This window comes from Solanum stenotomum, chromosome 5 (genome assembly GCF_019186545.1).
Source record: "Solanum stenotomum isolate F172 chromosome 5, ASM1918654v1, whole genome shotgun sequence".
Lineage (NCBI taxonomy): Eukaryota > Viridiplantae > Streptophyta > Magnoliopsida > Solanales > Solanaceae > Solanum > Solanum stenotomum.
In genome coordinates this window covers 44,243,629-44,259,811 of record NC_064286.1, presented here as the reverse complement: position 1 = coordinate 44,259,811, position 16,183 = coordinate 44,243,629, and the positions used below count along the sequence as shown (strand labels likewise).

The 16,183-nt window shown below is 35.2% G+C and overlaps 1 protein-coding gene across 3 annotated transcripts; it reads left to right on the top strand.

Annotated features, from left to right (window-relative positions):
• Positions 1 to 4,284: 4,284 nt before the first annotated feature.
• LOC125864843 (polyadenylate-binding protein RBP47-like) lies at positions 4,285 to 15,965 on the top strand. 3 transcript variants are annotated; one of them, XM_049544932.1, is made up of 6 exons: positions 4,285 to 4,683; positions 8,217 to 8,712; positions 9,268 to 9,335; positions 9,411 to 9,541; positions 10,513 to 10,609; positions 15,629 to 15,965. In XM_049544932.1, exons 1-6 carry the CDS (start codon positions 4,372 to 4,374, stop codon positions 15,794 to 15,796), a joined length of 1,272 nt encoding a protein of 423 aa, XP_049400889.1. In that variant the 5' UTR covers positions 4,285 to 4,371; the 3' UTR covers positions 15,797 to 15,965. The 3 variants fall into 3 exon arrangements, with proteins under 3 accessions (XP_049400889.1, XP_049400888.1, XP_049400887.1); XM_049544931.1 differs by having other exon boundaries at positions 9,265 to 9,335; XM_049544930.1 differs by having other exon boundaries at positions 9,253 to 9,335.
• The last annotated feature ends 218 nt before the right edge of the window (positions 15,966 to 16,183 follow it).

The following is a 16,183-nucleotide window of genomic DNA, read 5'->3' as shown; positions in this document are numbered from 1 at the left end:
TCTAATTACTACCAAAATGAAAATATTCACTCCAACACTTGCTCGACTCCTATACCTCTCCCTTGTGAGTTCCTTTCATGCTTCGTTTTGTTTCTATTCTTTTTATTCTCAAATTAATTTTTGATTTGAGATATCTTTTGGTTTCACTCTAGTTCAGATATTACCATAGATACTTTGTTCCAAAAAAGTGTTCTATTGTGTTATGATAGGTATCTATGATGATTGGTTTTCTGATTTTAGGTTTAAATTAACTTCACATTATTTTTATTTTTATTCTTTAAATTATTAGAAACTATCATTTTACAACTCTAAATTGTATATCCCACCACAACCACGATATATGTGACGTGTAATGCATCTTTTCATTTTTCAAAGAAAAAAGAAATTATTGTGATGTTCGTGTACTTAGCATGTGTGTTTCCCCACATGCAACAAGAAATAGAAAAATATCTTTGTCATAAACTTTAAATTGGATGATTTTTATGTAAAAACAAATAGAAAAGTGATTTTGCATGGTAAATTTAAAATTGAATAGCTATTGATTAAAATATTGTTGTAGGAATTACTATAAATATGCTTAAATAGAGTAGGATGATGAGAAAAAAAATAAAAATAACAACCATAAAATTGATTAATTGTCTTTTGCAAGTTGGTAGACATACATTTTTATGTTAAAAAAATTAACATAGTTGAAATTATTTCTTTCATATAAACATTTCATCATGAAAACTATCAATAAAGTCGGGAGAATTATGGCAAGGTGAGGATTTGATAGTACAAATATAAATGTTGTTGATCAAAATATCTTTCAAATATTGAACGAGTTTTATACTTTCTATTACTATAATATTAACATAATGTACAAAAATATTAAAGTATTTCATTATTAGTTGTAGAGTCTAATTAATCAATTAAAATAACTATGTATATTTGTAGGAAGTTCGGATTGACCATTAAGGGGTGCTTTAACCCATTAGGGTAATAAGTTATATATAAACACACACATATGGTTTGTAGTTAGAGAAGGAAGAAAGATAGAGAAAATACGATAGATATAGAGAATATGGCAAATAGCAACTACGTTTTATTAATTATTCTTTCTTCAATAAATTAGAATTTAGGTTGTGATATAGGGATTGCTTCAACATATTGTGACAATCACCACCAACTAGTAAAATTCAACTGCAGTTCATTTTATTTTTCCAACTTTCGCTTCTGCTAAAAAAAAACAAATAAGTTTTCTTTAATTTATGGATTACGTATATATGTTGTCTAATAAGTTTTAGATTAATGATGATGACATAAAAATCAACTAGGAGTTAAAATATATATTGATATCTATAAAACAAAATCTGCAAAGCATCAAATGTAAGTATGCAACCATGATAAGAATTGAAATTATATAAGTTGAATGAATAATATCGTTAGAATATTATTATGGAAATCAATATGGTTATGCTCAAATAAAATAGGAAAATGAGAAAGAATATGAATAGTAGTCATAAAACTGATTAATTATCTTTTGCAAATTAATTGATATGAAATTCGATCTTGAAAGAAAATAAAATAGTTAAAAATATTTTTTCATATAAACATTTCATCATAAAAACTACCACGAGGACATTTTTTTTACAGCAATGGGAGGACTTGATTATTTTGTTAAATATTATATTTTACTTTTGCCACTTTAATTTGTTTAAAATAAATAATTAAATATTCTTAAAATGAGAAGATATTTTTTATAATTTATTGTTTTGTAACGATTTTAACACCTTTATATTTGTAAATGACAATAATTAATATATGGTCAGTTAATTCCTAATATTATTAGATTATGTCAATAGTAACATACTTTCCATGTGTAGAAAAAAAGAGAAAAAACACATACAATTCAAAATTATATTAAGTGGATAGTATAATTGTTAGAGTATATAAATCATATACGCAGCAGAAGTATAATATATGATCACGAATTACATAATAACATATAATATAATACATGGAAAAAACGAAATTCATAATTCACTAATCTGTTGAGGATTTTGCAGAACTCGTTTAAGCTTGATGAATTTAGAACTCCGATCTTCTATTACTTCCTTACTAATTCTTTTTTCACCAGAATCTAAGCAGTCTGAATCGTGGGAGTGACCTCAGTACCTGCCAACCCACTCAGAATGAGTACTTGCTGGAGAGTCTTCACATTCATATGGGGAAGACTTGCTACCAGAGGTGAACCCATGATTTGAAAATTAAACTCTGGGTGCACCAATATTATTAAGCTAAAAAAATCATACAATTCTCGTACTTTGTACCAGCTAGGGGTGGGCGTTCGGTTCGTCGGTTCAATTTAATCAAATTTCGATTTGGTTATTTGGTATTCGATTTTAGAAAAGTGTGCACCATATTTCAAACCAAATTAGTTCAATTTAGTTCTGTATTTTTAAATCGGTTTTTCGATGTGAATAAAAATAAAGAGGGAATATGATAAAGTAACAATTGTTATTCACTTCACACTTCAAACTTCAAAGTAACAACTAACAGTCTAACAATAAAAAGTAATAACATCAAAATAGTTTTGTTTAGGCTGGGTGCCTTTTACTGTTTGGAAGTGTAAATGATAAAGTGTGCCCTTTACTGTTTTGTTTAGGCTCCAAAATTTAAAAATTGAAATGGGCCAGATAAAGTTAAAAATTGAAATGGGTCAGGTAAATATTTTGAGTCAAAATATATAAGTATTATTAAATAATATAATTTAAATATTTTTAAATTTATTTAATAAAACTTCGGTTCTTTGGTGCACCGTAATTTCGGGACCCGTACATCGAAGTTCCAAAAAAAAAAAGAGCCGACACCGAATCGAAACACCGAAGAACAGTTTGGTTCGATTTGGTTTTTCAGTTTTCCGATATTTATGCCCATCCCTAGTACCAGCTGCACAAAATACCATCTCATGCTTTCTATGGGGACACTTTTAATTATATTTAGTTTCTACAAGTTTCTTAAGATAGATACATATATATACATGATTTTTTTCGAAGTTAATGTGTGCACGTGCACTCCCACATAAACATGTGGGTCCGCCTCTGCTTTCTACCCCGATGAGTTAGACAAGTATAAATACTACATAAACAATATCATGTTTGATAGTTGGCTAAGAGGTAAGATGCCTTACGAGGACTCATTCTCACTTAGTAGAGTCATTCCTTCATTACTAGGTTATGAGTACCTACTGTTCAGAGATGCTATCAAAGTAGGAAAGTTAACCAAGTTCTCCTGTCTAGATTAGATAAAGCATCCCCTTCACCCCACGACATCTAATTGGACACAACTTATTCTATTCCTAAAATAGCGGATTAACCAAGTTGTCCTGTCTAGTTTAGATAAAGCACCCTCATCACTTCACGTCATCTGATTACGACACAACTTATTTTATTCTATTCCTAAAATAGCGGATTAACCAAGTTCCTTTGCCTAATTTAAATAAAGCACCCTTATCGCCCCGCGTCATCTAATTAGGACATAATTTATTCTATTCTAATATTCCTAAAATAGCGGACTAACCAAGTTCTCCTCTCTAGTTTAGATAAAGCACTTCTCATTGCCCTCACGTCATCTGACTACGACACAATAGCGGATTAATCAAGTTCTTTTTGCCTAGTTTAGATAAAACACCCCTTATCGCCCCACATCATCATTTGACCAGGACACAAAACTTATTGTATTCTATTCCTAAAACAGCTGATTCTATAACAATATTCTTTATTTTTCCAAAAACAGAGCACTCGTGATACATTCATGCATAAAATAAATACAATGTTTGATTAATAATTTAAAAATTCTCATAACTAATATATGTATAAATTATAAAAAAAAAACCTATATATTATCTTTTTACAGAATAGAAAATGAAATAATTATACATAAATAACTGAACCTTTCATAACTAGTATTTATATAAAATAATATATAAATTTCTTGATAACTAATATAGGTATTACTAATACTTATAATTCTATCGACTTTCAAACGAACTCACTCTTTCCATATCTATATGATCTATGTTTGACTTCAAAGTTAAGTTTTGGTGAGACAAAGGCCGGGACCCACCCCATACACTGCTCACCTGGTCTAACTAGGATATCCTAATCAAACTCCTTATCAACGCCTACTGTAAAACCCTTGAATTTCAATCAACGGTGTATATTGCAGCATCGTTACGCACGAAGACCGACCCTAGATTCCCTCTAATATGTATCTCTCTCTATTTAGCTCATAAGCCGACTTTCTCTCTGTCTCTCCTGCCTCATTTTCTCTCTCTAAAAAAACCATACCCTCCGGATTCTAAGAGAGAGAAAGAGGAAGTGTGGAAAGATGAATGGCGGCGACATGAATCAACAACAACAACAGCAGTTGCAGCAACAACAGCAGCAACAGTGGATGGCGATGCAGCAGTATCAGCAGCAATGGATGGCGATGCAGCATTATCCACCAGCGGCGGCAATGGTAATGCAGCAACAGATGATGTATGGTCAACAGTACATGCCCTACTATCATCAACAACAGCAGCAGATGATTCAGATTCAGCAGAACGGAAGCGAAGATAACAGGACGATCTGGATTGGCGATCTTCAGCAGTGGATGGATGAAGGTTATCTTCATACATGCTTCGCTCAAGCTGGAGAGGTTTTTCCTTTTTCTCTCTCTCTCTTTCTTTTACATTTGTTTAGTTAGAGTTTCTTTTCCAATGAAATTAAGCCGAATTCATAAACTGGATCGGTCCCGAATAGCTTGAGATTGATATATAGTTTCTTTCTCTTGCATTTGCTTATATAGTCTTTGGAATGAAATTAGCCTGAAATGAGCGGAATTTATAAAGCGGATCCCGAAAAACTTGAGATTGAGATATAGTTTCTCTCATAGCTCTAGGGAATGAAAAGAGCATTCATAAGGTCGATGCTGATTAGATGCCGATTAGTTTCAAATTGAGGTATAGCTACTGGTATATTTCAAGTGGACTGAAATAGGGTGGAATGAACAAAGGATTCATAAAGTTGATCCTGGCTTGTTTGAGATTGACAATTGAGATGTAGTTTCAGCCATATTTGTGTGTGTTGTGAAATGGACTCGAATAAAGAAGGATGGATAAGGTTACAAAAGTGGATTCTGACTAGTTTTAGATTGAGGTATAGTGGATTGAAAATTTAGAAAGTAAACCTCTAAAACCTGCATGATTTCCCATTTAATGTGCCATTGACCGTGAGCAAGACGTTACCAGAAACGAGATTCCATTTGATGGGAAAATAAGCTACTGAGATTCAAAGAATAATTCGTTGGATTATGTGGTATCCCCCCCCCCNNCCCCCCCCCCCCCCCCAACAACCTCCCTTTTGGCCATCTGTTTGAATGGAGACTCAAAAGTTGAACATGTAATTTTTATCGGTAAACTAAGAATGTCTTGCTGCTTCTACGATAATTAGGATTTGGAAGAGTTAAATACATTTTACTACCTTCAAAAATTCACACCTGATTTTAATTGGGGATGCAAATTGGTAAAAATAATAAGAAAGTGTTCATGTGGGGTTTAATAGCATAGAACTAGTTCATCGTACTCCAAGCTGCATGTGTTGATTTTTGTTTAACCTAAATGGACGTCACCCTTCCTTGCACTGTAAGGTACAAATCAGATTTGGTGTATGCTTTTGCCCATACTTGGCTAGAGGGTGAAGCCGCTAAAGTGAAGCTTTAGGCCCCAAAATTTTGGGGGCCTCATTTTTATTTTTCATTAGGTTTTCGGTAATGGTATTTAGCCCCCTCAATTAATCCGAAGTCGTGTCAGGTAAGGCCCATTAAATGGAGGAGGGCTTTCTAGAAAGTTTTTTTTTCTATTTCAACGCTCGACCCACCCTGATACCTCTTATGGAAAGAGGGATCTTGTCCATCCCGCCACAATCATTTATAGTGGGGCCCTACTTTTTTACTGAAGTAATAAATTTATAGGTTAGTTTTTCTTTTAAAGATATTTAATATTTTAGGTTAGTTTTTCTTTTAAAGATATTTAATATTTCAAAGTAGAAAGGTAAAATATTTTACAAAACTAGAAGATAAATTTTAGTTTTGTGATTGATGTAATCGTTTTAACAAAAATTGGAGAAGGAGAATAAATTCCTCTAAACCGTTATCATGAATGCAAAATTTAGGGTTATTTACATTCGACAATTGCTTTTTTTCTATAATTTCATGCGTTGGCTTCCGTCGGCCCATACTTGGCTTGAGCAGGCCCAAGGCCGGCTAGAGGGTGAAACCGCTAAAGCGAAGCTTTAGGCCCCAAAATTTTGGGGGCCTCATTTTTTATTTTTCATTAGGTGTTCGGTATTAGTATTGAGACCCCTCAAATAATCTGAAGTCGTGTCAGGTAAGGCCCATTAAACGGAGAAGCACTTAATAGGATTTTTTTTTTTGTCTTTTTGAAAGGCTCTGCCCTGATACCTCTGTTATGGAAACAGGGATCTTGTCCACCCGCCACAATCATTTATAGTGGGGCCGTATTCTTTTTACTCAAGTAGTGAATTTATAGGTTAGTTTTTCTTTTAAAGATATTTAATATTTCAAAGTAGAAAGGTAAAATATTTTACAAAACTAGAAGATAAATTTTAGTTTTGTGATTGATGTAATCGTTTGAACAAGAATTGTAGAAGGAGAATAACTTCCCCTAAACCCTTATCATGAATGCAAAATTTGGGGTTATATGTTTTTTCTAAAATTTCATGCGTTGGCTTGAGTAAGCCTATACTTGGCTTGAGCAAGCCCATGGTCGGCTAGAGAGTGAAGCTGCTCAAGCAAAGCTTTTGGGGCCACATTTTTTATTTTTCATTAGGTGATTAGTATTAGTATTGAGACCCCTCTATTAATCCGAAGTCGTGTCAGGTAACGCCCAGTAATTCCCATTACACGGAGAAACACTTTCTAGAAAGATTTTTTTTTCTATCTCAAGGCTTGGTTCTGATACCTCTGGTTAAGGAAAAAGGATCTTGTCCATCCACCACAATCATTTATAGTGGGACCCTATTTTTTATTACTATTAATAAATTTGTATGTTAGTTTTTCTTTTGAAAGATATTTAATATTTCAAAGTAGAAAGGTAAAATATTTTACAAAACTAGAAGATAAATTTTAGTTTTGTGTAATTGTTTGAAAAAAAATTGGAGAAGGAGAAATAACTTCCCCTAAACCGTTATCATGAATGCAAAATTTGGAGTTATTTACATTCTACATTTACTTTTTTCTGAAGTTTCATGCGTTGCAACAAGTTAATTGAAGCATCAAAAAATTATTGATAACTTCTTGAATTAATTTCTATTACCCAAGATCAACAATGTGTCAGGGAAGATTAAATGGTTTATAAGAAAATTATTAACAACTTAACATCTCAAAAACTAAAAATATATATTTCAAATAAAAATACGTATGATTATTTTTTTTTTAATAACAAGGCCTTTCATTGACGTTTGGCTTTAGGCCACCAATCTTATTGAGCCGAGCCTGAGCTGGCCTTACCATGCTCTCCTGTAGACCTGTTGCTTGGATGGGGAAAACAGGGGCCCAATGAGAATTTCCAGAAGATTTGGAACACTACCCCCGAGCAATTAGGGGACTGTATGGCTTGAATGAAAACAACAATTTTTTTGAATACATAAGTAGAAGCATACTTAGTCTTTTTGAACACAAATATATTTCATTGCTAGCTTTTTGGTGCAATTTGTCCCTCACACATGATGTACATGCTATGCTAGATATTAGTGGGGATATACACAATCTGCAATTATGTGTTTTTTGTAGCACAGTCTTATGTATATCAGAAAAGTGAGGATCTATTACTATACTTATATATGATGGGTGAAAAGAGGGGATTGATTGGAATTTTTTTGAGTGTATAGCCACCTAAGGCTCTATCACATCATGCAATAGAATGGTGGTAGATATGCTAAGAGAATGAAAACCACTGTGAGAGACAATTTCATATAGTAATTTGTTTTGATAGGTAATTTAAGAAATCTTGTATAAATAAAAAAAATATAGTAGAAAATTCCTCCTGAAATACCACTTTTGAACTAGGTGCCATGTCAAAATAAGCATGGATTATGGTGTTTAATCAGCTAGTGTAATAGCAATGATCTGCATAAGCTCTCTTGGTTGATCACTTATCATAAAACATGCAGGTTATTTCTGTGAAGGTCATTCGAAATAAGCAGACTGGTCAATCAGAGCGTTATGGGTTTATTGAGTTCAATACCCATGAAGCTGCAGAAAAAGTCCTACAGAGCTACAATGGCACCATGATGCCAAATGCAGAGCAACCTTTCCGCCTAAATTGGTCAGCCTTTAGCACTGGTGAAAAGCGTGCAGATGTTGGTGCTGCTGCTGGTTCTGGGTCTGATTTATCGATTTTTGTAGGAGATTTGGCCTCTGATGTCACTGATACAATGTTGCGTGATACATTCTCCAGTAGATATCCATCTGTGAAAGGTGCAAAAGTAGTAATAGATTCGAACACGGGTCGTTCAAAAGGCTATGGCTTTGTTAGGTTTGATGACGAAAGTGAGAGGTCTCGAGCCATGACTGAAATGAATGGCATATATTGTTCTAGCAGGGCTATGCGTATTGGTGTTGCTACTCCAAAGAAACCATCAGCCATGCAACAATATTCTTCACAAGGTACAAGATATTGTATCCTGTTTTGCTGCAAGTCATTTACTATACTGAGTATACTACATACCTAATGTGATCCCACAAGTGGGGCTTACACATACCTTACCCCTACCTCGTATAAGGTAGAGAGGTTGTTTCCGATACATACTGTACCGAATATAGTGAATCAAATTACCATAATTTCTTGTTGTTCATAGTCCCTCATTCTTTATTGAATGAGCTATTTTCCACAGGGTCATTCTAATCATTTTCTCTACTATGTGGACATTACTATATATCTTTCACTTATTATCCATATATTGCAGTTTTACTGTCTTACTTTTCCATTAACTCTGGAAGTTAATCAACTTGATCACTGATCAATGTAATAGCATATTTAATTTGAAGGAGGCATTATGTCTTTTACCTGGCTGAACAGTTTTGACTATCTTCTGGTAGTTATACTTCTTACCTATGTGCCTACATTTGTTTTTGTTGTCAAAATATTTGGATCTTATTCTTCTATTTTCTTCTTGAGGTGTTGGAACTGCTGACACTCTTTTTCAGCTGTAATATTAGCAGGTGGACATGCATCAAATGGTGCTGCAACCCAGACTTCCCAGACTGATAGTGATTTATCAAACACAACAGTGGGTGCTTCTCTCTCTTGTGGAAATTGGTCCTAGTTACTCAATTAGCTTTCAAACTTCTGATTTACTGTGTAGGTTTTTGTGGGTGGACTTGACTCTGATGTTACTGATGAAGAACTCAGGCAGTCATTTAGCCAGTTTGGCAATGTAGTTTCTGTAAAAATTCCAGCTGGAAAAGGATGTGGTTTTGTACAATTTTCAGAAAGGTAATGTGCGATATTGCTAAACATGAATAACTGATATTTAGAAATTTAGTACAATGTATTGGTATATAAGGCAATGAGAAGTGACTGTCACGACTCAGGAATAGTGGGGACAGATTGAAGTTTTGGAGTTCCCTTTATTTGGTCTGATTTGATAGAAGCTACGAAACTATCAATGAATGAAAATGGTTGGAGCTTTTAGGCTGGTACTAGTTTAGTATTTTCTTAGTGTTTGGTTTGGCTTTATTTGTGATGCTTGAGAATCTGCAACACCTCTCTACCTCCTCGAGGTAGGGGTAAGGTCTTTGTACACTCTACTCTCTCCCAACCCCGCTTATGGGACTACACTGGGTTTATTGTTGTTACTTATGAATCTGCAACCTCAGTATCAGGGTAACATACTGATCATAACATATGAAACAAGATATTTTCCTGTTAGCTAGCAACTGTATTTCTGAGAAAGAAATAGAGGTTCACAGATTGATGAAGAATATATCTTGGTTACTAAATTTGAATTGTTTCAATATGGAAAATTCTATGTACTGATTTTTTCCGTGCTTGAACGAAAGGAAAACATAATTTCTAAATCCAGAAGAACTCTTCCTCTGGGCTATGAAATGGCCTTCTAGTAAAAAATGTCATTTATAACCAACTTGAAATCACCCAAAGAGGTAATCAACTAATCATATTATCAGAACCTAGCCAACAGTTGAAAATGAACTTGCTGCATGAACTCACTGATAAACTAAAGTGATGTATATAGTCAATTTTTGTTGTTACTACTGTTTCTGTGGAGGCAGGGGATGGTCAGTTGAACACCCTTCGCCAGAAAATTATACTGTGTATATAGGTCAAATATTACTTTGTATACATATATATTTAATCTTGAACACCCTTGAGGTATTTTGTGTCGTTGTCACTGGATGGACGTAGTGTTGATGTTGCGTAACCTACTTGCATGCTATTTTCCATAGGAGTGCAGCAGAGGATGCAATAGAAAAATTGAATGGAACAGTTATTGGAACTCAGACAGTTCGTCTTTCCTGGGGTCGAAATCCAGCAAACAAGCAGGTATGTACCAAACCGATTATGTTTTTTTTTATAAAATAAGCTGTCCATTGGTAAATCAATTTTTTAATGGTGTAACCAAATGAATTTATAATTTATTTGGTGTCTTACCTTTCCTTTTTGACTACATTGGATGCTTTCTTTTACATAATCTCACTGGTTCTGGAGGATGTGCTGTAAAATAACGACCGACTTGTAAGATTATAGAAGGCTAGTTTTTACACTTCTGTGATCTTTGTTTTGTAAGTATAACTTGACTACTGCTGGAGTATTCCTCTGTTGATAATACAAGTTACCTTTCTCAAAAAAAATAAAAAATAACGACCGACTCATATTAGTATTACTCTTGGATTTCCCCACTATGATGTAATTGAAACATTTAGAGCTCAAGAGTGACATGGTTTATGCACTTTTTTAGTAGTTGACCTATATTTTTGGATTGCAGATCTAGTTTATACCTGGAAATGATTTTCCTTGGATCCCAGGGAAGTGATTTTCCACTTATCTTTGGAAAACATTTCTTTAGACTAGGTATTCTGTGCAACAAAACAAGAGAGGGAAAATGTTTGGGGTCGATTTTCAAGGGCACAAGGAGGAGTCACTAGAGTTACTTGTGCAAATAGGTAGTTGCAAGCAGGCTAGAAAGATGGAGAATGACTCCATTATCAAGAGGCCTAGATACAAGGGGAAAAGGGAGCTCTAAAGGCTCACATCTTTTGACATCAATTTCAAGAGTGATGGAAAAAGGGAGAGGGGAAAAGAGGACAAGTTTTTACGATGGAAGTAAAACTTGTGTCCTGGAATGTAAGGGGCCTAAATAGTGGGGAGAAAAGAAAATTTATGAAGAGCTTAATTCTCAACTGGAATGCAGATATAGTTTGTTTACAAGAATCTAAGCTAGAGGGGGAGGTTAAAGATATGATAAAAGAATTATGGGGTGCAAGATGGGTCAAGTACGCCTGTCTTCAAGCTAGTGGCACTAGAGGGGGACATTCTGATGATGTCCATCATGGAGAGGGTAAGTTCTGGAAACTGGCTCATACACTCTTACCTGCAAATTTGATGGTCTGTTTATAATTGTCATATTACAGGAGTATATGCTCCAAATTGCAAACTAGAAAGAGAACATGTATGGGAGGAAATAGGATGGTGGGAGTCTTTTGTTTTCACTAGGAAGCCTGATTACATCCTGGGATGTAAATTGAAGGCCTTAAAAGGCAAACTGATGGAAGGAAAAAGGAGTGGAGCAGCACAAACTTAGGCAATCTGGGAATACAAAAAGTCCAAATACTGAACCAGTTAGCCACTGTAGATGCTGTAATGGATAACATGACTTTAACAGAAGCCGAGACACCCTTGGAGGCATCTCTTCTAATGGATTATGAAGAACACCTAAAAAATGAAGAGATAGTATGGAGATAAAGATCAAGGGCACTTCGGCTGAAAGAAGGGGTCAAAAATACCAAATATTTTATAAAGTGACTAATGCACACAAAAGAAGCAACAATATTGACCAACTGATGATTCAAGAGGAAATTTTAATGGATCCACTGAGATAAGAGGGGAAATTACTGGTTTCTATCAGAAGTTGTATTTAAAAAACAGAGGTTGTAGACCTTCAAGTAACTCGATCAATTGTCCAGTGATCATTGAAGATAAAAGAGTAGCTCTACAAGGGGAGTTTGAGGAACAAGAAGTGTTTTCATGCTTGAAGATGTGTGCAATGAACAAAGCTCCTGGTCTAGATGGCTTCACAATTGGGTTCTATATCAAATGTTGGGATGTAGTAAAAAAGGATATCATGGAAACCTTCAAGTACTTCCACTCTAGTGTTTTTGAAAAATGTTTCGATGCCACATACATTGCTTTGATTCTAAAGAAGAATGGAGCCAAGGAACTTAGAGACTCAAAGGTGTTGACAGAAAGATTGAAAAGAGTTGTTGATAACCTAGTAGATGTTCAATAGATGGCTTTCATAAAAAACAGACAAATAGTGGATGCTATCCTAATTGCATATCAGGCGGTAGATTCCAGAATTACTCTAGGGATGGTAGGAATTTTGTGCAAATTGAATATTGAGAAGGCATATTACCCATGTAAATTGAGATTTTTGCTGAAAATGCTCTCATCTATGGGCTTTGGAAGGAGGTGGGTTCATTGGGTAAGATACTGCATCTCCATGGTAAGATTTTCAGTTCTTATCAATAAATCACTGAAAGGTTTCTTCCCTGCAAACAGGGGTTTGAGGCGGGGGGGGGGGGGGGGGGGGGGGGGGGGGGGGGGGGTGTGTGTGTGTGTGTGTGTGTGTGTCCTCTGTCCCCTTTTCTCTTTAACATAGTCATGGAGGGTCTAAATAACGTGATAAAGGTGGCTAAAAATAAGGACTGTCTCAGTCTCTCAGAGGTTTTGAGGTAGTCACAAACCAAACCCAAGTCAAAATGCCAACATGGAAGTCACACACCTCCGGTATGCGGATGATACCTTGATCTTCTGTGATGTGAGGAAGGGCATTTTGATCCTAAGATCAATTCTAGTGCTTTTGGAAGGAATTTCTAGACGGTATCAGCCGGAAGAAAGGCAGTTGTTCCCAATCAATGAAGTCTCTAATATGTTGGAGTTGTTTGGAATTTTCAGAGGGGATGTAGGCTCCCTGCCTACTATATACCTGGGATGCCTTTAGGTGCCAAGTCAAAGGCCATGAGCATCTGGAACTCTGTGATTGAAAAGTGTGAGAAGAAGTTAAACTAGATGGAAATCTGAGTACATCTCTTTAATTCTGTTTTGGATGCTCTTCCAACCTACATGATGTTTATCTTCCCCATTCCTGATGGAGTGATACAAAGATTAGACAAGATTAGGACAGATTTTCTTTGGAAAGGGATCAAGGAAAATGACTCACTGTTCAGTACTTGGTCAAATGGAAAAGGTTCTTTGGGTAAAGAAGAAGGGTCTAGGAGTATGAAATCTGAAGATGCAAGGCAAGACACTTAAATTGAAGTGGTTATGGAGATACTCACAAGTGCCTCAAGCATACTGGGGCAAAGTAATTAAAGCTAAATATGGAGAGGAGAACAAATAAATGACAGAGGAGGTATCTACATCCTATGGTTTGCCTTTTTATTTTGACAAGGTCATTCTATGGTGTAAGGGCCCGTTTGGCTTAGCTTAAAGACAGTAGCTTTTTAAAAGTACCGTTTCCTGATATGTAAGCTTTGACAGTACATCAGCATATGAGCTTAGCTGACAGTTGGACACACAAGGATGGAACATCCAGTTTAGAATAAATCTCAATGACTGGGAAATTGAAACTGTAACAGGTTTTTCAGCATCAACATATGAGCTTAGTTGACAGTTGGACACCACAAGGATAGAACATCCAGTTTAGAAGAAATTTCAAATTTCAATGACTGGGAAACTGAAACTGTGATAGAATTTTTCAGAGATAGCAAAGGTATGTTTTAGGTGAACTCAACATAGAAGTTTTTGAACCAAGGTGGACGGCAAACACCATAATGGCCATGGAAACAAATCTGGAAAACAAAAATCGAAAATCCCCTTCAAGGTGGCATGTTTCACTTGGCTGTTGGCAAGGGACGCAATCCTGACACGAGAAAATCTCAAGAAGAGGAGGTTCTCTATGTGCTCTAGATGCTATTTGTGTGGAGAAGAGGCTGAGACAATCATCCATCTATTTTTACAGTTTAGGATAACAAACCAACTTTGGAGGATTTTTATTAGCCTCAAGGGTCTTGTCAGCCATCTGTTTTTACCGTGCAGGAGGATTTTTATCAGCCTCAGGGGTTTTGCTTAGACTATGCCTAACAAAATCACCTACCTTCTCTACTATTGGGAAGAGATAGGTGTGAGAGCTTCAGACAGAGATACATGGAGGATTGTCTCGGCTTGTATCTGCTGGACAAGATGGAGAGAGAGAGAGAACTACTAGATGTTTTGAGAGCAAAAATTGTGATCTTCAGAAGATCAAATTGAAATGTATCAGAGTTCAGACTTTTTCTTTCTGGTACAAACAGATGTACCTAGAGGCTATGTTGCTTGGAATCTTCAAATATGTCAATGGTGCGTGTCGGATTCTTCAAAAATAGTGTATTTTTGGAGAATCTGACACGAATGCGATGCGACATTGAAAGTAAAGAGTATGCGCAACTTAGCCTAGAGGAGATACTGAATCAATTATAGAGATCCTAGGCTCTTGTTAGATTTTAGATTCAGATACTGGTTTTAGTCAATACATACAAATGTTACTTTCTCAAAAAAGAAGAAAAAAGAGAAAATAGTAAAACGTTCTCTTAACATCAATCACACCCTATACCACTAGACTGAGGACCTCCACACATGTTGTGCCTCTTCATTCATTTGACTTCTCCATCTTTATTTTTAATTTCCTTCTTCTACTGCTCTAGGTTATCCTTTTTATTCTTAGAATGAAAAATACAATTTCAATATTATGAAATACAAAGCCTTTAGTTTACCACAGTTGACTTGATTATATATAGTCTCACTCAAATTCTGCGAGAAAAAAATATTTTCTCCTTCCCGATTTATGTGATACACTTCGATTGGGCACAAAATTTAAGAAAGAAAGATTTTTGAAACTTGTGGTCAAGAATAAACTATACATATTTGTGTAGCTATAGATAATCTAATTGAGAGTAAAATAAGAAGTTTTTGTCGTACTTAGAAAAGGTTGGTTCTGAAGTAGGTGGCAAGCTGAGAAGAAAAAAATATTATTTCTAAATATAAAAAGTATGATTGTTTTTGGTACAGTCAAAAGTTGAGTGCATCACATAAATTACGATAGGGAGAGTACTAACCAATTAAACACAAGAAAGTATTTTGCGGAACCGCTCAATGCATTAACCAAATACTGTGAAATAAGTAAGAAAACAATTCCCGGAAATCATTTTCTGTAGAAAACATTCTTCTTTCCAACCAAACAGACACCCAGTGAAGCTTATAAAATATTTGCTATATATACAACTTATATTTGCTCTGTTTTTGCAGTTTAGAACCGACTCTGCTAGTCAATGGAATGGGGGTTATTATGGGAGGCAGAATTATGGTGGTTATGGGTATGGCGCATCGCAAAGTCAAGATTCCATGTATGGTGCTGGAGGAGCTCATGGGGCATCCTCCAATGGCTATGGGAATCATGAGCAATCAGTTAGCTGAACTATAGTTGATTGTGCCATTTAGTTAGAGTTTGGATAAAATGTATTTTTTCTCTTTGAAGTTTATATTTGGGGGTGATTTAAATTGGTTTACAGGTTAATACTGGTTGATGAGGATTTGTGACAGGATTTCTGTTATGCTTTAATGGTTGCTAAACTTATTTGTCTCATGTTTCCATTTCCTTCTCTATTGTTGTCTCTGCTCAGCATTTTATCTTAGGTCGACTTCGTAAAGTCATCAGGGTATATGATCAAGCAAGGAATAATGGAGCAGTGTGCTGAGTTTGTGTGCAAACACAAATATGACCAGTGGTATGTACTGCGGCAGGTTGATCCATTAGGATTGATTTGACATAGAAGATCATAGTTTTCCACGTGGAATTTGGTT

Bases quoted from the DNA above. Each gene is read 5' to 3' on its own strand.
- LOC125864843 (XM_049544930.1), top strand. From the start codon at position 4,372: ATGAATGGCGGCGACATGAATCAACAACAACAACAGCAGTTGCAGCAA. The intron at 8,713-9,252 runs GTACAAGATATT...ACTCTTTTTCAG, and splicing joins GCAACAATATTCTTCACAAG to CTGTAATATTAGCAGGTGGA. The intron at 9,336-9,410 runs GTGGGTGCTTCT...TTTACTGTGTAG, and splicing joins GTGATTTATCAAACACAACA to GTTTTTGTGGGTGGACTTGA.